The sequence below is a fragment of the Lutjanus erythropterus genome, chromosome 24 (genome assembly GCF_056507025.1).
Source record: "Lutjanus erythropterus isolate fLutEry1 chromosome 24, fLutEry1.hap2, whole genome shotgun sequence".
Classification (NCBI taxonomy): Eukaryota; Metazoa; Chordata; class Actinopteri; order Lutjaniformes; family Lutjanidae; genus Lutjanus; species Lutjanus erythropterus.
Genome location: NC_139340.1, coordinates 16,982,016 through 17,009,582, shown reverse-complemented (window position 1 = coordinate 17,009,582; position 27,567 = coordinate 16,982,016). Strand labels below are relative to the sequence as shown.

At 40.7% G+C, this 27,567-nt stretch overlaps 1 protein-coding gene and 1 long non-coding RNA gene across 2 annotated transcripts in view; both read right to left on the bottom strand.

Moving 5' to 3' along the window:
* Positions 1-11,064: 11,064 nt before the first annotated feature.
* On the bottom strand, positions 11,065-14,187 carry sox1b (SRY-box transcription factor 1b). The gene has a single exon (XM_084713563.1). The coding sequence runs from the start codon at positions 13,796-13,798 to the stop codon at positions 12,722-12,724; it is 1,077 nt and encodes a 358-aa protein (XP_084569689.1). The 5' UTR covers positions 13,799-14,187; the 3' UTR covers positions 11,065-12,721.
* Positions 14,188-17,891: 3,704 nt separating this feature from the next.
* The window catches only part of LOC146304909 (uncharacterized), a 53,028-nt gene continuing 43,352 nt past the window's right edge, over positions 17,892-27,567 (bottom strand). The window contains exon 3 of the long non-coding RNA XR_014769291.1: positions 17,892-18,271. This is a non-coding gene — a long non-coding RNA (uncharacterized LOC146304909). The remainder of the gene's footprint in view (positions 18,272-27,567) is intronic.

Here is a 27,567-nt window from a genome sequence, read left to right as displayed (position 1 = left end):
CTCATTCTGCACCATGGGGCAGAGGAACATATCCCAGCATGCACTGCACAAACCCCAGTTAGCTGCCATGATTAGTTTTTATTTTCTGAATTCAGTGATCTGTACATTTATGTACATTCAGCAAAGAAACCAGGTTAAAAAAGTAAAAATATGTTACATTCAAATTTGGTCTAATCACAGTAAACAGATTAAGCTATATAGGTGATAAGATTAGTGTGTGTGTTTGTGTGTGTGTGTGTGTGTGTGTGTGTGTGTGTGTGTGTGTGTGTGTGTGTGTGTGTGTGTGTGCACTCATATTCCGAGGCTATAATGAGAATCTGTAAATACCCTCAGACTGAATCCTTCTCCATGTTTAATCTGAGTCCACAACTAGTGGCTGCCAACACAGATCATCCTCCTGTACACACACACACACACACACACACCAGCGCAGACACACACCTACACATACACACACAAACCCAAACACACGCATATCAATATTCAATATGCAACATCCGCAAGTGACACAGAAACAGGAAAAGCATGTATAGATGAAACCATATACTGAGACAGCTCATGCTCATACACACACACACACACACACACACACACACACACACACACACACACACACACACACACACACACACACACAGTAGAAGGCCTATGGAAGTGGATCAGAGAGGTGGGTGTGTGTAGGAATCTTCAGCCAGGCTATCGCTAACAAGCATGCTCCTCTCTCTCTCCTTTATACAGCAAATCCCTCTACTCCACGCCGGAGATTAGCATATTGTTTTACCCAAACACACGCACACACACACACACACACACACACACACGCACGCACACACGCACACACGCACACACACGCTTTACTGAACGAATACCTAAAGCTGCATGGCCCAATTGAAAAGCTGGAGTCAGTACGGTCACTGGTGGGAAATATATACTTAATAATGTCTCTGTAACAGCAGCGAGTGTCGTGATCTGTCCAGGAAAAACATCAGATCACTCATGTTCCATCTTCTCCTCTGTTGTTTTTTTTTTTTTCATGAACAGCATCACACACTGCAGTCCAAGTCCTTAAACTTTAAACGTACCTGCAATGTATGTCTGCCAACTTGTAAAAGTTTAATAATTTTATGGTTTTAGTCTCTAGTTATAGGTAAAAGTAGCACTATCCAAATTAATTGCTTTGATTTTATTTTATTTACTGACTGACTTTCTAGTAATACTGAGAACAGTACATGCAGCGTTCCTGTGTTAAATCCAACATGAAGAGGTTTAGTTAATCTGGATAAACTGTTGGCTGCCTTACAACCTGTCTGTTCCTGCTGTAGCAAAGTCATTGTGTTCCAGAATTTATACAGTATACAGTACATAGGATTATCATAATTAATGCATTAATGTTTAAGTAGCATTTTAATGTGGTGGTTGGTTGAGGTAGAGCTCATTTAAAGAATTTACACTGTTGGTTAGTTCAATCTAAAATGCATCATATTTTGTTACTAAAGCTGCTCGATAAAGAAAGGGTCAGATTCACTGTTTACACTGTTTTAACTCAAAGCAGTTTGCACAGACTTACCTTAAAATAGTCATAGATTTAGCCTGTTCTGGATTAAACTAAACTGATTGCAAAAGGGAGGATTAGAGCTACGCTAGACCCAAACTTTTTCACTCTGAGGGCCAAAACTGAAACTTAATGTTGGACTCCATAGTGTCTGATTAACAAGCAAAACTTAAGCTGCGTTCATGAGAGCGACTAGTTTACCTAGCAGAGATGAAGGCCTTGTCCAAAAGGCAAACTTCTCATTCACTCTGCATGGTGAGCATAACACTCCAGAGAACACTGAACTGAGAACATTGAAAAGTCTATAGCACTATATAAACATACAAAAGAATGATAACTTTCCCAACAATAAAAAATAGCAGTGTTTGGGTTCATGGCACGAAGGTCACACGGTTGCAGGGTGCATGGAAAAGGGAAAGCAGTCTTAAAGGGTGACTTGAAGTATTAACAACTTCTTTGTCAGACCCACATACTCGTGTCCTTCACACTTTACAAGAACATTTAAATGAGATGAATATATATAAGAGAAACTTTACCAATCAAATACATGCACAACAGCTAATGGGGTATTCACACATATATAGGTAGATGACTTCATTATATAGCAACATCGTTTTAGATCAATCAATTCTTCATCACTCTTGCTTGATATCTATTTTGCAAAAGCCATGAAATGTATTAACCCTCATTAGTTCAAGGTATCAAGGTTAATTTCTTGTCGTTTTATAACACAATCATTTGTCAGTGAAATCTCAGTTGAAGAAACGAGAGATTGGATGGACTTTTTTTTTTGGTTGTATTCATTGACAAAGTAGATTTCATCATAGTTTTTGTCAGCAAAAATTACTTTTTATTTAGTTATTGTCTGAGTCTGATGTTGTGGGTGATGTTTAATCACCCACTGCAGAGTTTTCTTGTCCTGGTCCGTGCACATCCTGTGCCAGTTTGTGATGTTTCAAGGCGGGATCCTTTCTCTTCCTCTGTAGAAGTCAACAAGCGCTTGGCACGTGTTGGACAGTTCCTGCAGCAGCACTGCTGTATGGCAGAGTCCTCAGTCCCTGAAATTTGGAAGACAAGAGCTGGTGCGTGCTGACATTAGAAGTAGTTTGTTTGCATGCTCAATGTCACATGATAACACAATCTGAGAGAGCAGAACAGGTGGTATTTTGAAGAGGAAACATATTTGCGTCAGTTACAGATCATTTTGAACAGAACTCTGAGATTCTAAATTTAAGATCCCATAATAAAAGCAGGCATTAGATTCATTCTGTTTCACAAGCATGTAAAAAAAACATTCAACATTTTCGCTAATCTGGCTTTCAAAGGAGGGTTTATCTAAATGTTGAGATGTCAGAAAAACATAGTTCAAAGGCCATGAATTGTCTTTTTGTAGTTCCAACCCAGAATAAGTCTGCATTTGCCGTTCAAAACCCAGATCTGTAAAATATAAACACACACACTCACGCACACACAGGTCTCCCCATGTCAAACACCGCTAAATAATTACGGCGCCATTGCTGATGATTGGCACTAATTGACCAGTGTTTTTGGCGGCCAGACTGCTGCGAGGTTGGACAGACGTGAACCAGATCTCACCTGCAATTTGCAAATGACAGAGTTCCCCTCGGCAGAGGTGAAAGGGAGAGAGCGGTTCGTTGGCCTCTGGGCTGGCAGGAGACCTTTTAACTCTGGTGATTACCTGAGCCTGAGCTACAGTTGTAATCATGTTAGTGTTTCCTGCTCTCTTCCATTTCTTCCTCTTCCCCCCTCGGTCTCGTTCTTTCTTTCTTCTCCAAAGTGCCTGAACCCTCCAGGAAAAGTACTGTAATTTGTTTGAGGAGACCTCACTTTTGCTCTTGCATTCATAATTGCTTTAAAAGTAGAAACACTAAAGCTTTCCTTGCTTTCCATTGTTCAGAACTTGAAACAGCCAGTCACTCACATTTTTGTCAATATTCAGTATCTCTAAATATTGCTGTTTTCTTGTTTTAGTGTTTTTCCTGTCAGGATTTTTGAATCAGAGTTTAGACCATCATGAGATACTGAAACTCTTTATTGTGCTGGATTTTCTATTGTCCTCTCATGTCAGTGGTTCTTTTACTCCATTTTTTTTTTTAAGACGAACAGTGAAAATTGTGATTCTTGAAACATGGTTTAAAGGTAGAGGAAATGGCATTCGGTGAGGTCCATGAGGACGTGAGGTAGTTGAATTATCTGCTGGTATATTGCAACTTGTTAATTTCAGCACCTGGACAGCTCCAGTGGAGTCCATTTGTACCATAGGTTCACTAATCAATTTTAAAGATGCATCATTTTGAAAAAAATATGTTATTTCTTATTTTATTAAGAGTTGAAAGTCTCTTGGGTTTTCATTGCTGAGCTGACTTTTTTCTCAGGTGCATTTTGCCTCACCTTACTAGCAGATAAACCTATTCCTTGTGCTGAAAGGCTCCTTACAGAGTGTTAGATTATTGGATGGTTATTACTAATACGTTTGTGAGTTCAGGATCGGCTGCAGAGATTTAGTGTTGCACTTCTGGGGCTGCTTGCATGAGTCTGATTAGAAAAAGAGTGATCAAAATGGAGGCAGCAGGTGAGATATCCTGACCTTCAGTCCATGGTATCGGTGGATCTGGATCCTGCATTTCCCATAATGCAACCATATACTTGTCATGATGAATTTCAGATTATAATATGATCAGGGTTGTTTTGTCAGACTTGTCAAAGCTCTTGTAGTGTCACAGAAAACATGGTTGAACTGTTTTCCAGGCTGAGTGGTGCTCTCCATCATGAACTGACCTTTATATGTCAAGTCAGTGGAGTGTCTCCTTTAATGTTGTAGCTGGTAGTTGAACTCATTTTAACTACTTTATATACTGTTTGGTTGTTTAATCTGCAGCAGTTCATCACATTTTATCCAGAAATTGACTATAGTTCAATAAGAGCTGTTACAGAAATGTCATGGAGTAAAACACTCAAGTAGACAGTAAATGTTAAATTAGTGTTGAGTGTTTCACTGCAGGCTGGTTTACACCAACAAGGATACATTTTTAATCTTGATTAAACCATGATTTAACCTGACTCTATGCACCAAAAGAAGGTGCATAGAAGGTGTAACTTCCAAAATAGCTGCTTTCTGGATTGAGCAAAATAATCAAGTTCATTAAAGAAAGTTAAAGGACAGGCTATTTTATTATTTGGTTATATTCTCTGTGCAACAGAGCTGAAATTTAATTTTAAATCTGGATTTACTCATTTGCTAAACTCTGATTAGAACTAGCCTCTGATTAAATGAATCATTGTCAGTGCAGTTCTGTGGTGTGTGTGTTGTTTTGGGTGAAACCTACAGTAAAGTGATCACAAAAAGAAGCAGATTTTACAATCAAGATTAAATCATTGTGGTTTTAGTCTGTAACACATCAGAAAACAAGGCTTTAACCTCTGGCTGTGATTACCAGCTGAAAGAATAGTCACAAACCAAAAGCAAATAAATTAAACAGTCAGTAAAGCCCTCCTGGTAAAACCTCTTACACTGTGCAGGAGGACGGTGCAGACTAACAAAACTCAAAGGGGGAAAATCTACATTTAACACACAGCCTGTACGGACAAAAACACCATAATCTGAAGTAAAATGCCTTGAAATAAACCACAAACTGTCTCCTCATGGTTCCCAGTGGCCCCGTTACGTTGCACTGAAGCGTCCTTGTTAGTGGTGGGCGGGGCTCCCCAGTGTCTGTCTGAGCAGACGGTGTGTGATGATTATAGGCCCCCGGGGAGATCCAGGGGGTACTCCCTAATTGATTGTCATGAAAGGCCCTAATTGAATTGAGCAGCATGGTGGAACAACACACCATGCAGTCCGTTTGATGCCTGGTGACTCCGTTAAAAAAAAGCTGAAGGCAGTGGCTACGGTGGAAAGTCTGCACTGAGATTCATGTGGGAAAAATTAAAGTTTTTACATAAGCTGAAACTAAAACAGAACCAAGTCATCTTTGATTTTTATTGACAGAGACAGAGGAGTTTTACCGCTTATAGATTAGAGGACATCAGTGGAAATCCTAATACTTCATCGTGACAAATACTCTTTTGTCATTTGCTTGAACAGTTAGAAATTAAGTAGAAGTATGTGGGGACACACTGCAGTCATTTTGTGTTGTTACTGAGTGAGAAAAATTTTAAGAGGCATAAACCTTGAGCAGAACCGGGCTCTACAGTGTCCGACCATCCGCTGTGACCGGTTAGGTTCATTATCTCCCTCTCGTCTTCACTTCGTTTTCTCCCTCCATACTCTAGGACTGCAACTTTATTTTCATTAGCCATTAATCCGACACTTTTTTCACTATTAATTGTCTATAAAATTGTGAAGAATGCTCCTCACAATTTCCTAGAGTCCAAAGTGACGTCTTCAAATCGCTTCTTTTGTCCAACCAACAGTCCCAAAACCCAAAGACTCATAAATGACAAAGAAAAGCAGCAAATCCTCACATTTGTTGCAGTTCTACTATACTCAGTACAGTACATGGAGAGACTGACAATATTTTACCATGACCTTGACCCTGGTTTGTTCAGGATAAACAGAAGAACGGGCTCATTAGAAAGCAGCAAAACATTATAACGATAAATTAATAAATAAATAGAACGCATGTAAAAAGTGTTATTTCTGTACAAATAATATAGTGTTAGGCAGGGCCAAAGAGGAAAGTGAGGTCAAGTCCCCCTGTATTTATTCAAGGTATTTGGAGGTTTTATCAGCCTGGGAGGAGTGTATACACACACACACACACACACACACACACACACACACACACACACACACACACACACACACACACACACACACACACCTCAGTATCTGACCTCAGTATTTCTAAAGTGAAGTATCCCAACACATCTTCACTCTAAATTACAGAAGTCATGAAATATTCCTGTTCACATTATTATAAAATATTGTTTATAAGTAGATTTCCAGTAAATTGAGCTAAATATTCCATTACTACAGTGCTAAAAAAAATCATAAAATCAAATTTGGACTCTGTTATATCAGTGTAGAGTAAAAGCTGCAGTCTCAGCTGATGAATCAGTGTCCCAGTCAGTCCTGAAGACATCAGGAGCGAGGCAGTGACAGGACGCTCAGTGTTTTGTCTTATTAAGTCGTAAACTGTGTTCTGATTGGTGCAGAGAGTTTCTTTCTTTATACGTGTAGATTTTCTCTTTCACTATTCTACACTCTATTTTTAATCTGGTTTAAATTGTTTAGGTAAAATGCTCGTAGAATTCCTAATTATTAATTATTTTTTTCTTAATTTGAGCACAACAGGCAGAAAGACACTTTGTGCTGAAAGTCAGTCAATTAAAGAAACAGTTCAGCACAAAATCAAAAATACATATTTTATCTCTGATAAACTGTGAGCTGCAGAGTTTGGGAGAAGTTTGCTGTAGAGATGTTTCTCTTTTCAGAAATCGTGACCCGCTTAGTCAAGATAATCCACAGACCTTGTTGTGAGTGGTTTCATGCAGGAACTACTTTTTTTCTGCAGTAGAATCACCAGAATCACTTTAGATTCTACCATGAAACTCCTCACAACAAGGTCTGTGAATAACCCGGTCATGTTTTTTGGAAAGAGACGCTGGTTTTCGATTTTTATTTATTTATTTATTTTATTTTATTTTTATTTATTTTATTTTTTTGGGGTGCTTCCAGCAAAACAAGCTGAGTATCATTTTATCCCATTATATTGGAGAGAAGACAGACATCTCTACAGTCGATATCTCCAAAACTCTGCAACTCACAGCAAAACAGTAGATGGATAAATACTACTACAAACCAGAGGAAGAATATGGATTTTTGATTTTGGGGTGAACTGTCCCTTTAAGGGAGCAGGGACGCTAGTACCATTTTGCATCTTAACAACACAATACAATAGGCCCATCATTAAGTTTCAGTTTTGGCCCATTTTAGGCATCCCTGGTTTAGTGTAATTGCCCTTTAATCATCAGTGGTCCTCACTGAAACTCTTAAACTTTTAATATTTTTTTCCTCACGGATCTTTTAAAGTTATTGAAACTGAGTCAGAGACAAAGTGAGCAGCTCTTTGGTCATTTTCCCCTGTTTTTAAAAATGTTTAGAAATATTAGCAGCGTCTGATAAAAGAGAGAACGAGGCAGACTTTTTCAGAGTGATGGAGGAGAGAGTCAGACAGAGAGCAGCGAGGCTCCCTCAGCACCGATAGGTCTGCTTTTGGAGAGAGAGAAGGGGGAGGGCAGGGGAGGAGGGAGGGGGCCCTCGGATTAAGAGGCTGAAAAATGGTTAAAACGTGTCAACGTGTAATTGCACGATAAGGCCCCCTCGCGAGGAATCCGTTGGCCCCGTTGCTATTTTCTATGGCGTCCCGGCTAATCTCCTCGCGCCACATTCGGTCTTGTGCAATCGGTCCCCCGTAATCTCCCATGACAGAACCGGGTCCAACGTCGGAGGTGAGGGTTTTTATAGGAGGAGAGGGAGGGAAATATGCGGAGGCGTGATAAACTGATGCCGATTAGCCACGTTTAGGACACCGGGAGCACGCGGGATGGAAGGGGGGGAGGTGGGGGTAGAGGGGTGGGGGGTTGCACGGGGTTATGGAGTTGGAAGTGCCACAGCAGCGGTGTCCAAGCATGTGCCAGGCTGAACATGAGGACACACGGCTGTGGACGGGTCCAGCCCCCTCCCCTCAGCGAGGGGCCTCTGGGAGCCTCCTGAGCTGAGAGGAGCAGACTGAGCTGATCGATCACAAATATCCCAAATTATAAACACTGATCCTGATTGAAAGAGCTGGAGTGTGTTTCCTCTTACCTGAGCTTCACTGAGGCCAAACACGATGCAGTCCTCAACACATCACATCATTTAATATCTTAAAAAACATACTGTAGGAAAGGAAGCTGCAACGATTAATCGATTAGTCATCAACTATCAAATTAATCACCAACTATTTTGATAACTCATTAATCAGTTTGAGTCACATCCTGAATGTGATTATTTTATATAGATTTTTGAGGAAACATTGATCAACATTTTTCACCGTTTTCTGAAACCAAACATAATCGATAAATCTTGACCAACCTTGCGCTTTAGTGAGTTATTGATCAGAAAGTCCAACCAGCACAGTATTAACAGGCAGTAATCCAGCATCATCACACTGAACAAAAACTGAAGTTTATCATCTTTAGAGCTACGACGAATTAATCAATTAATCTATTAGTTATCAACTATTAAAGTACTTGCAACTATTTTGATGATTAAAAAGAGAGAGAGAGAAAAAAAGCTAAATTGTCTGATTCCAGCTTCTCACCTGTGAATATTTTCTGGTTTTTTTTCTTTTAACTGAAACTAAACTGAGTATCTTGGGGTCGTGGACAAAACAGGATATTTGAGGACGTCATCTTGACTTTTAGGAAACTGATGAACGTTTTTTTTACAGACCAAACAACTAAAAAAAATCAAAAATAATGAATGAAATGAATTGTTAATTGCAGTCATCTGGGTAATAATGAAACGGTCAAATAGCTTTTTGTTCCCCCTCATAGTAAAATTTGTCTTTGCTCACTCTCAAACGTTTTCATCTTTTTAATTCCCTTTCATCTGATCAGGAAGTAAAGTTCATAAATGCTTAAAAAAGATGATCTGTTAGCGTCTCACCTGCTTCTCTTTGACACACACTTTGTTCCACTTTGGATTTACACTGAAATAAATGACTGGTCATTGTATTTTCAGCAAAACAGTATTACCTGAGAACTGCAAAGATGAGTCGATTAATTGATTAGTCAGTTGAAAGGAAATTAATCGCCAACTATTTTGCTAATTGACAGTCATTTTTCAAACAAATATGTCAAATATTTGCTGATTTCAGATGATTTTCTGCTTATCTTCATCATTTATGACAGTAAATGAAAAGTCTTTGGGTTTTGAACTGTTGGTTGGACAAAAGACGCAATTTGAAGACGTCACTTTGGGTTTTGGGAAACTGTGATCAGCATTTTTCCTGTGTGTTTTTTTCTTCTTTAGTTCCAGTCCTGCTCTTTAGTATCGTTTCATGTCTTCTGAAGTCTGAACAAACAATATTTTACTTCCTTTCAGTCTTATCCTAAATTTCCTCCACATCTTTTATTCAGTTATCGATCATAATAAAAATATATCTATAAAGCCAACCTGTCTGGGATAATTTAGATGCATCATAATGTGATGGAAAATTATCTAAAACAATGAGAAAACAAGAATTCACATTTATTATCAGTCATGCAATAGCAAAACGCAAATAAAACGGTGGTTAAATGATTATTTTTTTAACAACCACCATAAATCAGACAACATATTTATGCATTATTTCTTTTAAAATGACCCTATTCTCATATTTATACAGATTTCTTGGGTTTTATTTAAGTGAATGCCATAAAAATTTCATTTCTGAAGATAAAACCCTTCACACATCAATCCGAATTTTATCAGTTTTTACCCAAAGAGCAAAGACAAACCCACAAAATTTAAAGCAATCTGGCACGACTTTAAACTTTAAAGGAAAAAATCAGATTAGGGAACACTGAGGCGTCTAATAAATACCTTCAGTTTAACCAGCTGACATCCATGGAAACAGCTTTATTAGATATGATTTGCATCAACGCTGCCCTCTTGTTTCTAAGTCCAGACCCGAGTGGGAATTAGCCTGATAAAACCAGGGGTGTTGTTTGCTGGGCTTTTTGTTGGGGGTGACCCCCGGGCTGCCACCAGGACTAATCCCCATTCTCCTGCAACACAAAAGCCCTCCTCTCCTCCTCTCCTCCTCGCCTCCTCGCCTTCTCCCTCCTCCTCTGCGCTCATTCATTCCTCTCCTCCCTGCAGCCCGTCCAACCCCGGGGCCTCCACTGATTCAGCCATCACGTTTAAAGAAGGAAATAATTTAACAAGCAGGACAATTAAACACACACACACAGAGAGAGAGAGAGAGAGAGAGCGAGCGAGCGAGGTACAGGCGTTTGAGGGTGAGGAATGGGGTAAGATTCGAGGGGCTGTGAGGGACCCAGGTGGAGGCGGGGTAGAAGTGGGCCCGGCTGGAGAATTAACAGATACTCCTGTTGTCTGATTTACTTTTTGCTTCAGATCTAGATTACTGAGGTTGTGACCCTGAGGCAGCTACCAGAAAAAAAAAGAGAGAAGAAGAAATTTTGCTCGGCCTGTAAGTGCAATATTATACCAGAAGATATAATGATAAACTGATTAATCAATTAATCAATTGAAAGAAAATTAAATGCCAAGTATTTTGATAATCTATTAATCATTCAGGCATTTTTAAAGCACAAATATCAAACATTGCCTGTTTCCAGCTCCTTAAATGAGAGGATTTGCTGCTTTTCTTTGTCATTTATAACAGCAACTGAAGAGTCTTTGGGTTCTGGACTGTTAGTTGGACGAAAGAAGACATTTGAAGACGTGTGCACAATTTTTTTTTTTGACATTTTACAGATTAAGAGATTAATTGTAAAAATAATCAGCAGGTAAATTGATAATGAAAATGAGCAAATTTCAGCTGATGCATGACCAAGTTGGCCAAACGTAGAGGATAAATAAGCGTGCTAGAATTTGAGGAAAACAAAACAAAATAATTGGGGTAAGATGGCAAAAAGGGGCAGAAAAATAACGGGATACAGAAAGTGTAGCTGATGGGAAAAACATTTAGCTTTTGAAAATATCTTCATGCATTTTCACAGCATGCAAGAAAAAAACAGAGAAAATAATAAATATTACACAACATAATTCATGAAAATGAAATATATCCCTATAATCAGTTTGGTTTTTTTGTTGCATTTTGTACGTGTTTCCTGGAATTTATAATCTTTTTTTTCTAAACATGAAAATGTGCATTAGTTTAAAATCACTGAGAATGTTGCCCCCAATTTAGGACATTATTAGATTAATATTTTGTACATTTTTCTCCCTGGAGCAAAAATAATCCTCAACCAACAAGTGTTAAATGCAGCCTTTGAGTTACAGGCTGCCATATATAAAACAAAATACTCAAATTTAAAAGAACAAAATAATCAGAAAATAAAGTATTTTCAGGAAAATATTAAGGCCTATAGTCTGTATTCTGTCTTTTCAGACTGGTTCTCATTTAACCATTAAAAGACCATATTATCAACCTGAATTTAAAGTGATAAAATGCCTGTTAAGAATTAGAAGTTATTTTTTTATGTATTTTGAAAAAATGACGGATCAAACTGAAAAGGAAAATATAGACTGTTATCCTCAAGAGAAATAATCAAGAGCCCAACTGATAAATAATATATTTTCAAGGCATCGCTGAGAAAACAGTGTATTATTATATTTTAACCAGATTTCATTAAAACCAAATTCACTGCAACAATCCAACAAGCTTCTCAGCATTTTAAATAGTTTTTCAGAAATCGAATAAACGTAAAGAGACATTAAATACACGAGGAACAGTTTACATGAGCCTGTTCAAAAAGTAAAAATAAATATCCCACGAACACATCTACCTCTTTCTCCAAGATGGAAGAAAATTCTTGGAAAATTTATTAAACTCAGCGCAAAATCGTGTCGTCTTCAACCCGAAAACGAGGGCTTGGTATTTCAGTAAATTATGTACAATTGCATAAAAGCGTTTTCAGTAGGCCTATTTATTCACAATTTACAAGATCTTACAACAACAAAAACAAATTCAAATTACACCGACTGACTCACATGTTTACAAGCATTAAAACTGGAAATCAATTTAAATTGCAGCCTAGAAACTTTTTTTTTAAACACATCTTCCACACCGCCCTCCATTTATTATACGGTTCCTTCAAACACACAGCTGGTGCCTTTAATTCCACAGAAAAAAAGTCGGAGAAAAATAACCCTCAAAATGCACCAGCCTTCACGGATTATAATTTAAATCGTGTCAAAAGTTGGCATGCTCTGTTCCAGAGAGCAAAGTGAATGGGATGCGCTCCTTTAGCTCGGACAGACAGAATCCATCAGAGAGAGAAAATGAAAAGAACAATAAAAAAGTTTGTTCAAAGTGATTGCATTTTATGGCTCTAACCGCCCTTAATTTACAATTCAGCAGCAGCACATCTGCGCCCACATCTAGTTAAATATTTGGTTGTGTCGGAGTGTTTTTTTATGGTACACATTTAAATATGAGTCAGAGGAACCGTCCCGTTTACCGGAGTGGAGCCGCTGCTCTGGTAGTGCTGCGGGTGGAGCACGTGCAGTCTGCTGTGGACACCGGAGTCTCCCGCCGCCTCTCCGGTGGGCAGATACATGCTGATCATGTCCCGCAGGTCCCCCGTGGGGCACGGCGGCGGGGCGCGGGCGGTGGACACCGGGGGGCTCACGCTGGGCTCAGATTTCACAAGAGAGCCCAAAGTCCCTCCGATGGCCCCGGACACCGGGGAGACCCCGGAGCTTTGGTGCTGGTGGGTGTAGCCGGTGATGCCGCCGTACCCCGGCGGAGACGCGCTCATGTAGCTCTGAGAGTTTGAGATGGGGCTGTACGATAAGGCACTCATGTCGTACCTGTGCACGGGCTGCGGATTGTGCGGGTGGTGGTGCGGGTGGTGGTGCGCGTGTGGGTGGTGCGGGTGAGCTCCGGTGCCCGGGTGTTGCGTATATGCCAGCTGCGCCTCCTGCATCATGGCGTGCGCCGCGGCCGCCGCCGCCGCCACCTGCCCGGAGTATGTGCCGTTCGCCCAGCCGTTCACGTGCGAGGCGTAGCCCGCGTTGGCCCCCGCGTGGCCCCCGCCGGGACTCTCGAGCCTCTGTCCTCCACCCATCCCCACACCCGCGGAGGAGCCGAGCAGCCCGCCCGCCAGGGAGTACTTGTCCTTCTTGAGCAGCGTCTTGGTCTTCCTCCGGGGCCGGTACTTGTAGTCCGGGTGCTCCTTCATGTGCATGGCCCGGAGCCGCTTGGCCTCGTCGATGAACGGCCTCTTCTCCGCCTCCGTCATCACCTTCCACTCCGCGCCCAGCCGCTTGCTGATCTCCGAGTTGTGCATCTTCGGGTTCTCCTGAGCCATTTTCCTCCGCTGGCCCCGGGACCACACCATGAAGGCGTTCATGGGTCTCTTGATCCTGTCCTGGGGGACCTTTCCTCCGGTCCCCCCGCCTCCTCCTCCTCCTCCTCCCGCCGTGTGTCCCCCCGGGTTGGCCGGGTTGGTCTGGGGCACCACGGGGGAATGCAAGTCCGTCTCCATCATGATGCTGTACATTCACCTGGTCTGTGGGACAACTCTGCTCAGTCAGACACACAGACACATTCAGGCTGCTGGGAACCTCCGAGGAAGAGAAGAGAAGAAGAAGAGTGACAGAGACAGACAGAGAGAAGAAGAGCTGCTGCTGATGCTGCTGCTGCTGCTGCTGGAGTCTTCAGGGTGAAATCCACTCAGAGGGAAACCTGCTCCACGCACACACCTCCCCGCTCCGCCGTCCTCCTGTCATCCGCGAGAGTTTGCTCTTTACTTTGTCTGCAGCTGGACCGAGTCAAACATGCACACCTGTCTGTGGACCGACTCTCACATGGACATCTGTCTGTGGACATGTGTGGACTGACTGACTGAGTGGGAAAAGTTAGCGGAGCGTGCCGGGCACTGCCGCGCGCTCTCACAGCAGCTAAATGAGCGCGAGGCGGCCAATGGTGAGGCTCGAGCGCAGACGTGATTTGCATGCAGGGGCTCGAGGTTCTGGTGACGTCGGAGCGCGAGACCTAAAAATGACTCCCTCTGTCATCTGTTTTGTGTGTGGAGCGAAAAAACACACAACATGTAATCACTTTAATTCCCATAATTCCGCTGTACGCAGGCTACAGTACAGTACAATATTTTCACTTCACTTTGATTTATTTTTTTATTGTTAAATACTTTAAAATATCACTGCAAATAAAACTTTAATGACAACGAAATGTTCCTACAGCAACAGAAAACAAGTTAGAACAAGGAACATGGCTGCCATTTAAAACAGCCGAGTGATTCATAAGAACCTTAATAAGCCTTTATCATCGTCATCATCACAACAATACGTACAAAATGGACCAAACTGAGTAAACAATATTTGAATTTTAAAATGGGCTCTTATACGTGGGCTATAATCAGAATAAAAGCCTAAATTTAGAGCTGATTTAGGAGCTAAATAACTGAAGAAATACTGAAGTAGCCTATTCTGTTCATCTTACCAAATTATAGATTGTAAATTGGATTATTTGGGGCATATTACTCTCATTAATTATTATCTATAGATAACAATGATAATAATAATAATGATAATAATAATAATAATAACAATAACAATAAGGCTGTATATTTCTGTAATTTTTTTTTATTTCTGGCTGTTTTTTGTGAAACTCAGGGCTCCACAGCCTCCTATTCAGAGCCACAGGTGCTTTTCTGTTGTGCCAGTTGCTAGGAAACAGGTGACTGACGCCCGGAGCACGTGCCATTCAAAGCGCCCCTTTTGTTTGTTTCACCAAAGCTGTGTGGCGAGCACGAGAGAAAGAGGGAGAGATTTAACCCCCCCCTCCATAGAAAAAAACTACTGTTATAATCCTATAATAAATGTTAGAAATATCACAGGTTTTTAATGCTCAGATTTTAATAAACTAATGAAGTGTGATGCAGCCGGTCACCATGAACCAGCTGCAGGCCTGCAGACTCAGGCCCTGGATGGTTTACATGCTCCTGTTTTTATGAGAAGAATAAAAGACAGTTTCCCTGAAAGATATTATTTTATTAAGTCTGTCGTGATCTGTAAAGGAGGCTCAAATTTATTGTTTTTAAATTGTTAACATATTACTTGTACTGTTTCTACTATTACCACTACTACTACCGATAATAAAAATGATATTAATACTCATACACAAAACCATATTTTACTGGAACTGCAACAAACAGCTGTTTTCTTAATTGTTTTGTCAGTAAACTGTGATAGAATACTGACAAATAGCAATTCCCAGAACTCAATGTGAAATATTTAAATCATCATTTTGTCAGTTGAAAATGTGAAGATTTTCAGTTTACTAGAATTGCAGCAATTAGTTGATTAATCAGTGGATCAAAAGAAAATTTGTGTCCAGCTATTTTGATAATTAATCATTTAAGTTTTAGTCATTTTTCAAGCAAAAATGTCAAACATTTTCTGGTTCCACCATCTTAAATGTGAGTATTTGCTGCTTCTCTTAGTCATTTATGACACTAAATGAAGAGTCTTTGGGTTCTGGACTGTTGAAGACGTCACTTTGGGCTCTCAGAAATTCTGATCAGCAATTTTTCACAATTTGTTTTGACATTTTCTAGACTAAACAATGAATGGATTAATCATGATGACAATTAGCAGATTAATCGATAATGAAAATAATTGTTAGCTGCAGCTCTACGGTCTGAGTGTCTGAAACAAGAAAAATCTTTGTCATTTTTGCTCAAATTATGAATCATCAGTTTAGTTGCTTTTTTTTGTTGACTGAATAATAGCTCAGTATTTATAGATGCCTTGTATAAATGTAACTCTTCCATTTCTCTGTATTTGTCACGATGAAGCGTCTAAGCACAGTGAAAAAGAAAGGAATAGGTGCGATGAATATGTAGCCATTTCATTTAACATTGCGATCTGATTTCACATTGGGATTTGCCGTTTGGTATTCCTGTCTCCTCCTGCTTCACTGGCTTCCCGTCATGTGGAGGATCTTTTCAGCCCTCTGGGATTATGCTCCCAAGTGGCATCTGTCAGGTGCTGCCCGCCTCTCAGCGAGCTGGTAAACTATATTGGCACGCTGGCGTGGCTGGATTTTCCTCTCGCTGCCTTGTACCAGTTGGCTATAGTGCTGTTAAGTGGCTTGTATGATCTGTTTTGCTCACACTGTGACAATCTCCTCTCTTTCCGCCTTTTTGCATCCAGCACTGAAACACACGGACTCACAGAGACAGGCGCATTGTATCTTTGAAACGCAGAGTATACAGCAGCAAGAAGATCCAGCGGAGGCACAAATCAAATCAGTGAATTGACAGAAATATTTCACAATGACCAAATAATGATATCTTGTCAGTGACCACACTCTGCTTTATTTTCTAATGTAGTCTCTATTCATCTATTGATTTCATGGCAAACCCTATGTGAACTTTGTCGCAGTCTAATGTTTATTGAATTAACTGTTGTTTGGACTCGGGGGATTTTATAGAGGCCTCAACTGACAGCCAATCAGGAGGATCAAGTTTTTCCTGGACGGTTTCATGTACAGCGCTGATGTTGACTGTGTGTTGGCTTTGTTTGATAAGTTAACTGAAAGTTACACCAGCATCAGCTCTTTGTGTATTATCGTTTCTTGGTTTGTGTGTGATGCTTTTTGCCGTACTGACTGACTGCAGGTGAATTACACTCCTGCGGTAATGAGGGCCTCTCAAATGGCCCCAGATGAGCCGAGTCTTGTGTACATATTTCTGAGCAGTTTACTACAAACATGATCATACAAACAGTGTAGCTGCGGTCTTGTTTGGACAGTCTTCACCAACCATGCCGTGTTTGAGGATGAGGATGGCATAATTAAAGCTTGTTTACATGCATAGCAAAAGTGCAATTATAAAGTGATTAAGGCAATAAGGCAGACAAATAATATCCAGTAAAACATGAGAAGCTCTGATTTTAATAGCATCAAATTCAAACATGTAAACCTTTCAGTGACACATTTAAAAAAAAAAAAAAGGCAAAGTTGTGCATGTACTCAGCTTTTTTTATGTTGTGAAGATGGAAGGAACTGTAGTCTGTACTGGGTTGAAATAAAATCCAGCTTAAATTAATAAAAAATAATGTGAGCCCCAGCAGGGAACAAGAGACACAGTGAACAAACATGAAGCAGACAGTGTGCTGTTAGCAGTGACACTGAAGAATAACGACCACACCAAAAACAAACCAAAGTGATATCTGAAGGTATGTTTACATGCTGCTCAATGTGCTGCAGCTAAGTGGCTATCTAAGAAGGAGACTTTGACGCTGATGTGGACATTTCCATCCACCTGTTTTTATGTGCATTTTCAATTGCAAGACGTTGATCTCGAAATATCCCAAAAGGCTTGGCTGAGGTCGAAAAATTGGCGTATTGATAAAAGCAACACACGGTGGAAACAGATCTTGCTGTGGCCTCTTCTTCTGCAGTGGCACCCAGCTGTAGAACTGGCACCACCTACTGCTTCTCTCAATCAACCAATTCCTAATCATCACAGTAATGGATGGAAACAAGCATTCGTTAGCATTTTCTTTTGCAGATTTCCTCAGACTGAGTTATACTTTGTGATATATCTGGATGGAAACCAAGGCTGTGTTTGTGTGTGCAGACTACTGTGTGGTTGTGAGACAGTGTGACTGTCTGTCTCTTTATATAGAATGTATACTGTAGCAGAAAAAACATGCAGTTTAAACAAAGAGCAGGGAAGATCAAGTGGTTTGTTCAGTTTCTAATAGGTGTTTTTCATGGCAGCCATATTGATATGAAATCATTAATTAGTATTGGTGTGTTTACACTACTGTTTCATGTCAAAATGGCTGCTGTGAAAATGGTCTGTTAGAGGAACATGGTGTGCATTTTCAAAACAAGTACTCCTCTGTGGGTTCGTCCGTCCTCAGAAATCAGCGGTGACACATCAGACGCAGCTCCATGTCAGGTTCTGTTCCCAAAGAGGCTCGTGAAGCAGAGATGTCCGAATCTGTAACAAAAAATATTTCTGATGAAGCAGGTTCGGATAGTAAAACAAGTCCGTCAATAAAACAACCAAATCATTTCATTGATAAAATTTATCCAAATGTTTCAGACCATAATTCGTTCCTGTATTTAAACATACAGATGCTAAACTTTATGACAAACCAAACTGAGGCGGGTTAATAAATGTCACTCTGTAATTAAACAATACTTAATGAAACAACAGTTAGATTCTGTAGAAATTTGGTCAGGGATATTAAAACCCTTAAAATAAGTTAAATACTGAACTGAATGACCCCTACAAGTAAACGTAAACGAGGCCTGAATCCATGGCGCCCGACCTGTACAGAGGTTAAAATAAGACGACATGTAAGTCGTGCGTCAGCCACATTTTAGATCTTCAGCTGACAGCAGAGTCGAGTGAACGTGGCCCAACTGGAAATACCCAGAGAGCACAGTAACAGTCATTGTTTGGAACAGGACGGTGCTGGAAACGCTGTTCGCGCGTCTGCTGCTCTGGGTTAGTTTGGTTTACGCTCAGGATACATGAGATGTTCAGATACAGAGGTCTAAAGGGACAGTTCACCCCAAAATCAGAAATACATATTTTTAGAGAGTCCAGGACACAACAATAAGGACTGCCCAGTGAAAGTAAAAGTCTACAACTAAATAAGGCAAGTCACTTGCCTGATTGGTTAGATGGTAAAATCATAACTAAACACATTGTTTTTCTGTTTTTTTTTCTGGAGCCGGAGTAAGACATCTCGCTTCCTTCTCATCTCATCTGAGAGTTGCCAACAGGGCATTCACCAGAAAATGGCGTCAGGTAAAGACACTTGCAAAATTGATTACTGCAGTGCATCATGTTTCAAAAAACGTGCAGGTGTTCACCGCGTACCTCAGTGGGATTGTTCTTTAACAGAGGAACAGAACTGAGCTGGATATACAGTCCCACACCAAGGACTTTATGTAATAATTTCTAATAAAGTTAAAGTAAAAAGTGTCTTTGGGCAGGTAGATTTTTGACCCTGAGTGGAAAGACTAAAAAAAGACGGTTTTTGTGAGTTTTACATTGTTTTAAACTGATCATGTTGATGATCGTTAAGTATAATTACGTATAAAATATCTGTATCTTCATAGCAGTAAGGATATTATTTACATCTTTACCCTGAATTGTCTAAGCCAACAGGTCACGAATGAAAACACACACACACACACACACACACACATGCGTGCACACACAGGCCCAGAAGAATCAAAGGCATTTCTCCTGTGCAGCAGCCGACCTAGTGGGTTTGTTTAAGGCTCTCTGTCACAGCAAGCTGTCAGCTCTACTGGAGCTCAGCCGCACTGACAGAGCAGGCACTACACCAACACACATGCACCAACACACACATGCATACATACAGTACATACATACAACAGCGAGCTGTGACATATGTCATGTTAAGTGCTCCGAAAACAGTTGAGCCCTCTCAAGCCTGGATACAGTTGCGGCATCCAGACTGATGATGAAAACAGTAATTATATGTAATTTTATACAATAGTAATAACTGCAAAGTTTTTTTACTGTAAAGTAAAACTTTTCAGTGCAAACAGTAAAATGTTAGCGCAGTATAACAGCAGATACTCAGGCCATATTATCTAATCATACGACTATAGTTCTGATGACTTTTCACATGAAATGAACTCTGCCATCTCTTGGGAAATTACGGTATTTTCTGAAAGCCTCATTTTCCTCTCCATTTATAAAGGAATGGAATAAGTTTGACAAGCAGCTTTGCACTGGTATCTCTATTGATGTATATTATGATGCTTTCAACAGAGACACTCAAGGTATTTCTGCTTTTTTTTTTTTTACTGTGAAAGAACTTGAGATGAATGTAAAGTGTAGATGTGAACAGGATGGATGGTAAAAGGGATGGTGGAGGGTTGGATTAACCTCCCACAGGCCCCTGGGGAAGAAATGTCATGAGACTTCATCTGTGCCCAAATCCTTGCCTAACAGTAGTGTGTGTGTGCAGTATACTGCCCACGTGTTGCACTGTGTTAGTGTTGCTAAAGTAATCACTAACCACTGCTACCAGTTAGTTAGCTCAGTTAGCTGTGCAGCTAACTGACTATGTACGGAGTTGGAGCTCAACACGGGAGTGTTTGTGTTTACACAACTAGCACAGGACCTTGGGTCGTTGTGAGTAAGAGGTTTTCAGGCCCAAGGCAGGAGGCGCTAAACATGAATACTGGTGGGGAGAAGTGCTGGAACTGGCACCAGAACTGGGTTTAGCAGTCTATACTGACAACATGGCAGAGACAAAGACCAGAGAGGACGTTGAGGGAGGAAGCTAAAGTCTCATTTATGCCCCCTTTATGTATGAAAATAGATCTGTTGGTTTCAAACAGTCTAACTGCCTACATACTACACGTGTCCTTTACGTTGGCATGGATGTTAAGTAGTATATCCACTAGAGGGCGCTGGAGGAGGTTGTAATAATGTACCGCTCGAGAAAGAGAAAAAAACGGTGGCAGTGTTGTGGACGGTGGCACTACACGTTCTGTAGTTGCGTTCTTTGTCACGTGTAGCCTGAGCCATTGGCTACACTACAACAGCGACTACCTGTGATGCTGCTCTGTTCTGTCTGTGAAATACCACAAATAAACACCAAGCATACATAGTAATGTCTTAGAAAAAATTGTTTAAATTCGCACTAAAACAATAAAGGCTTTAAAATGACATTTTAACCCAGGGTCCATTAAGTACTAATCATTTCAGTTTATAATGTGCTCATTTTTAAAGTTTCTTGTGTATCACAGATCCCAGACTTGGTTCTGGTGTTTCATTTTGGAAGGAGTTGCCGCGTGAAATGAAACTTTCTGAGCTTTGAAATAAGAACAAAGTCTTTGAATTCCTAAATTGAGTGTAATTTAACAATGATTACTGAGAGCCAACGAGAGCACTCTGAATTCCCTTTGCTCCACCAGCATTTGTAGGCATCATCAAGCTTTGACTTCAAGGTTTCGAAATTCACTTTCTTTAATAACTGCCATGAATAAATTAACCAGTTGCAGCCATCCAGTTCCAGCCATCTACATGGAGACTAACATCATCTTTCTTCCATCCATTTTCCCCCATTTTCAAGTGTCAGAGTAAAGTGGCCTGGTGTACCGAACACTGTTAAGCATTTGCACTCATCATTTAATCATCGCACCTCGTCCTTTGATTGATGCCTAATGAATGCCCGGGGCCTCAGTTTACAAGACGATCGCTAACAGAGCCTTGCTAATGGGTTTTGCCTGTCTGCCAGACAGCCCGGGCTTCAGGCAGAGAAGTCTGCGCTCACACTGGAGCTTCAAGACATTTATTCTATCATTTCTCATACACATATGGCCCACTCAACAGACAAAACCAGCCCAAGAATACATATTCTGAGCTGGTCTTTTCTTCGATGGACAGCACTTACATGTTTACATCTGTTCCATGTGTGCAAAAAATACAGAATAGAGCTCGTAATGTAAACAAAGCCTCCGGTCATTTTCAGCAGCATCTCTCTCCAAGTAATTTCACAATTAACGGCCACATCACTCATCGCTAATAGGTCTCGACAGTAATGGTGTGAAACTAGTGAGAGACAGACGGGCTTTATGTCTTAAACACAGTGTAGACATGTTCCAGACCAGAGTGCTGCATATCACATTTTGTCCATATTCTCTGTGCTTCATTCTGTACAGAGTTCTCTCAAAGAAAACATCTGGAGAGCTTATCAGTCCATCACAGAGATACACATCTGTGTATTTACTGGGAATGCAGATTAATAATTAGTATTTAATTGTTGTCTCTATAAACAGAAATCTGTAAATGAATGCAGGATCAGTAGGCAAGGGACAATATTTTGGTATCTAACTGTTCTGGTTTCAATTTGTAGTTTGAATAGCAGCAAACAGTGCAGACCACTGATTGGACGGAGTAGTGGAGTATAAAGAGTGTAACTTTAGCTGAGTGATCAGCAAAGAGTGACGGTGAAGGAAAACGTGAGCAATGAAGACGTCTGTCTGGCAGTAAATTAGGTTTTGAGTTTTTCAGGGAGTAAAGGCTGCCACGAGCATTTTGTTTCCTAACTGCAGGAATTAGCTCTGCCTACATCGAGGGAGTACTAGTACGGTCAAGTTCAGCAGTTTTACACAAATGTCAGGTAAAATGTCAGGAAAGTATATATAAAAAAAATAATACTGTCCAGTGATGGAGATTATTCTTGACTACAGAGGTGGTGAGCGTGTCTAGGATCTGGAAAGCTTTTACATTTATTATTTTAAACACATTCTGTGGGCCAAAAAATTATTGGAATTACCTTAACTGAACAGACAAGGAATTAAATATTCATTGGCTGAATTTTTTGGGTGGGGAAAAAAAGGAAAAAAAAAAAAAAGGACAGGACACACTGACAAGTGACGTGAGAGAAATGCTAGTGCAAAATCAGATAATTGGAAGAAAAAAAAAAGACTAATGATATGTTAATGCAGCAGCAGCGATGATCAACATCCTGCTTTGACCTTTAATGCCTCCAGCTGAGCTCTTCACATCAAACCTTTGTTTCCCATCATTCTTCCATCTGCTACAGGCAGGTCAAGCAGTGTTGATACTGCAGCTACATTTTTATTTGGACCTCCCCCTCCCTCGTAACACCCCCTCACCACCACCACCACACACACATCAGCACACACATTTAATTTAATTAGAGCATGTGCAGCCTCCCTCTCTGCCAGTATTGTCAAGGCGCTCGGGAGCAGCCAACACTATCACTGATTGCTTCTAGATAGGAAGAAATATGATTAGACCACGTGTTTTGAGTTGGCCTGTTTGTGTGTGTGTATGTGTGTGTCAGGATGTGGGGAGAAATCTGATTGTGGTTTTGTTAGTGGTGAGAGCAGAGGTAAGCTAAGGGGTTGAAAACGATGGGGAGATGATTGGATATAAGGATACAAAGGACAGGGAAAGATGGAGGAAGGAGGAGTGAGCTGATATATCAATCTGTTGATAGATATCGTCAGTTTTGGCGCAAGGAATGGTCATTTTTAAAATGAACTTAAACATACCGGGGAATTCGATAATCTTCTCACCTCACTCTTAGAAAAAAAAAAAAAGAAGCAAGTTGATGTTTGTGGCTTAAGTATGGAGCTGTAGTCTGGTTAGCCTAGCTTAGCATTAGCACTGGCTGCAGGGGGAGACAGGTAGCCTGTCTAAAATGAAGAAATCAGCTTAATCAGCTTAATTTAAGATTGTTTGGACATTTCAGTCCACTGAAATTTGGGAACTGGGTGGATGGATTTGTTCATAAAGACATAGTTACAGCACATAACCTCCCCTAAACTACCAACTGTTGATTTCAGTACATATGTGCTCAGGTATGTAAAGCTACGCTGTTCACGTCCTGACTCCAAACTGACAACACTCTGATCATCTCATTCCCCTCAAAGTAACGGGTAACTTCACAATATCAAATCATCAGAGGTGACATGAAGGAAAGGCAGAAGATCCCTAATCTCTCATTATTAGTTTGATTTTCAAATGGACAGGAGTAAACATGAAAGCTTTGATTCTCTGTGTAATGAGATTAGTGCTCTGAAAGGGAGAAGGGCAGCTAGAGAGGGAGGGAGAGGAAGGACGGAGGGAAGTGTGGTGAGAAGGAGGAAAGAATCAAGAGAAGTGACCTTTGCATAATGTAAGGAGAGAGGGAGGAACCCTGCTGAGGAGGGGTGAGGTGGAGAGAGGATGCAGCGAGGGAAAGAGAGACGGAGGGAGGGAGAGGCGGGGCGAGGGAGGACTGGGATGGAGTGACCCCGGCGAAAACAGATTAGTCGACCATGAAGAGGATTACCAGCAATGATAGTCCCTCTGAGGGAGTAGAGTCAGTCCCAGCCAATGCAAACACACACACACACACACACACACACACACAATGAACACATCAAAGTGATCAGCATCAGTCCAACTTGTCTGTCTAATGCAAACACACACAACTGTCAGAGTACATGTACTCAGCACAGTACAAACTTAAAATACACGCCGGTATTTGCAGCTAATGGCAGCTTCTCCCTGCAGATAACACACGATGCTGCCACATTAAAGGGACAGTTCAGCCACAGAGAAATAGACAGATGATGCCACTGCAAACCAGAATATAACTTTTTTAGTGATGTTTGTCTGGCTGGGAGCGTGCACATTTACCTCTCTCTCTCTGTCTCTCTCTCTCTCTCTCTCTCTCTCTCTCTCTCTCTCTCTCTCACACACACACACACACACACACACACCTACAATTCTGCCAATTTTGCACAACAGCAGAGAAAACAGCTGACTGTTAACATGAGAGGTTCAACATGCTGGGCTGACACCTCTGTGTGTGCGTCAGTGGTCAGAAACTGCTAATCCCACTCAACCCCCACCTCCAACACCATCCTGGCTGATTTTAACTGACACATCTGAAAATTATTCTGTCTGTGGGGCAGAAAGTTCTGTCAGCCGAAGCAGAGATTCATCAAACCAACACATTCTGTCTCTCAACTTGTCAAATATTGCAGCTTGGTCAGTGGCGTAATGGCAGAGCTGGTCTATGAAAAGCTAATGTAGCTAGTTAGCAGATACAAGTAATTGTGATTTTTTTTTTTTTTTTTTGCTGTGTTGGGGGGAAAAAAGTATAAATGACATGACTGTAGCATCCAGCTCCAAAAAGTATCTCGAAACCCCTGTTTAGAAAATGCGTAAATCAAGATATATATTGTATATCACCAAATATCAGGCCTAAAAATATCAAGATATTATTTTTAAACCAGTTCTACTTCAGTTAACTACTTAAAGTGGTTCAATAAAGTGCAGCAAAAAGTACAACACTGAAATGTAGTAAAGTAGAAGTACAGTACAATACTTGAGTAAATGTACTTAGTTACATTCCACCACTGGCAAAAGACTTGCATTGACTTGTGGACTTGATGAAACCCTGTTTTTTTTTCCCATCTTACTTAATTTTTTTTTCTTTATGCAGATCATGTTGAACAATGGAGCTCAATTCTGAATTCAACATCTCAAAAGGCAGAAAAGGTCAAACGGTTTGATTACAAGCTTGGCTCGCACAAATCAATATCCAGATAAAGTGATAAAAGACAGTAAACCTTTCCTTCTGGCTGACATTTGTGTCCACCCCGCTGAGGGAAAGTTTTGATATGAGGACCCCCCTCAGAGGAGGATGGGGGTCCTCTCTCTCTTTCTCTCTCCCTCCACTCATCCTAAATGAGGGATTTTTCCTGGCTTCTCTCTGCTGTTGGTGGGGGGTGTCGGGCTCTGGGAAGAATGAGGACTTCCTGGGGAGGAGGGCCTTTAAGTGCACGGCTGAGGAGTCTCTCCCCCTCTCTCTCTTTCGCTCTCTCTCTCTCTCCCTAACAGTTCTTCTCGGTGTCTCTCGCTCATCCTAAATGGGGTCAAGCTCCCAGCCGGGACCTGCTGCTTTCAAAGACCCCAAAGAGCAGCTCTGCTCCACCTGCCCTTTCCTCCCCTCCCTTCACAACCTTTTCTTCCTCTTTTCTTCTTCTTCTTCCCTTCCCTTTTCCAGCTGTCCCACACTTCACCTTCCTGCCATCTTACCCCTTTCTTCCTTTCTGTCCCGCTCATGTCTTTTGTCCTCATCTGCCTGCTCACTGTATCCATCCATCTGCTCATTTATCTACAACCTTTTTCCTCTCTTATTGCATAACGATCACCTGAGCAAGATGCAGCAGTCAGAGCTGATTTTTATGATCTGCAGATCAAAATGATCTACCTGAAAACGCAGGTAAATCTGTTTGAAAAGTGAACGTTTTGGTTGCACATGACTGTTGTTTTAACAGCATTTCAGAGAACATATCCTGACCTGCAGTTGGGAGCTGCTACACGTTGAAATACAGTTGAAACAACAGTTTGTTTTTCATCGAGACGTCTAGGCGAGTGTTTTTCAACACTGGGGTCAGGTTACCCGACGGGGTCACATGATACATCAGAAGGGTTTCAAGTAGAGCTGCGACAATTAGTCAATTAATCAATCAGTCAGTAGAAGAGAAAATTAATGGTCAATGAATTTGGATCAGTTTAAGTCACTTAAGCAAAATATTTGAAGGTTCCTGCTACATGTTGAAATACAGCTGAAGCAACATTTATTTATTTATTTATTTATTTATTAATCTAGACATCTAAACCAGTGTTTTCCAACACTGAAGCAGGTTCCCCCAACCTGTTGCATGATAAATCAGAAGAGCTGCAACAATTAGTTGATTAGTCGATCTAAAGAACATTAATCACAAACCGATTTGATAATGGATTCATCATTTCAGTCATTTTTCAACATTTATTGGTTCCAGCTTATTAAATGTGAGGATTTGCTGCTTTTCAGTAAATGAAGAGTCTTTGGGTTTTGGACTGTTGATTCAACAAAAGAAGCAAATTAAGATTAAACAATTAATCGTGAAAATATCTGACAGATTAAATTGATAATGAAAATAATCATGTTAGTTGCAGCCCGAGTTGAAAGATGACAGACAAGACAGGAAGAAGGAGGGAAAAACACAAAACTGTGTTTACTTTCTCAAATCAGTTTAACATCTTGGGGAAATGAAGTTATTAAAATGAAGCGATCTGATGACTGCTGCTCACAGCTCATAGACAGACGTAACCTGTGATGAGAGGTCATAAGAAGGCAAACAAGCTGGCATCAAACAGTCTAGACATCTTTTGATCTGCAGATCACCAAACTGTTGCTTACTAGAAAACATAATATTTAAAACTTTATAGTCTTACTTGTGATCATTATGAGAGATCAACTCTCCACTGAACCAGAATTCAGGCACCAGTTGTGATATTAAGCTGACAGAAAACATCGGTCAACCATCAAGCAGCCAAACTCTCCTTAACTACAGATCCAAGCTGTACAGTAGGTCTCTGCAGGTCACTGCTATTATCTTAATAGTTTTTTAATCAATATATCAATGACATACAAGTGTTTTTTAGAGTTTCTGTGCATATGTAGTGAAAATCAGTCTTGTCTATCGTGGTCAAAAGAGAGCTTTTCATAAGCAGCAGTGCTAACAGTCAAGGCCAGCTTCTAGTGAGAAATTCTCCACCTTCAGGTTAAACACACAGGCCAATTTCTTACACTTCTCACATGAAGGCCTCAGGAAATAGCAACATTTAGTACAAATGCACCTGAGCATTAGTCAACGAACCTCCAACCACCTGTCTAACACAAACCTTCACCCTTCAAAAGGCCCTCCCTCTTTGTTAAGTAGCAA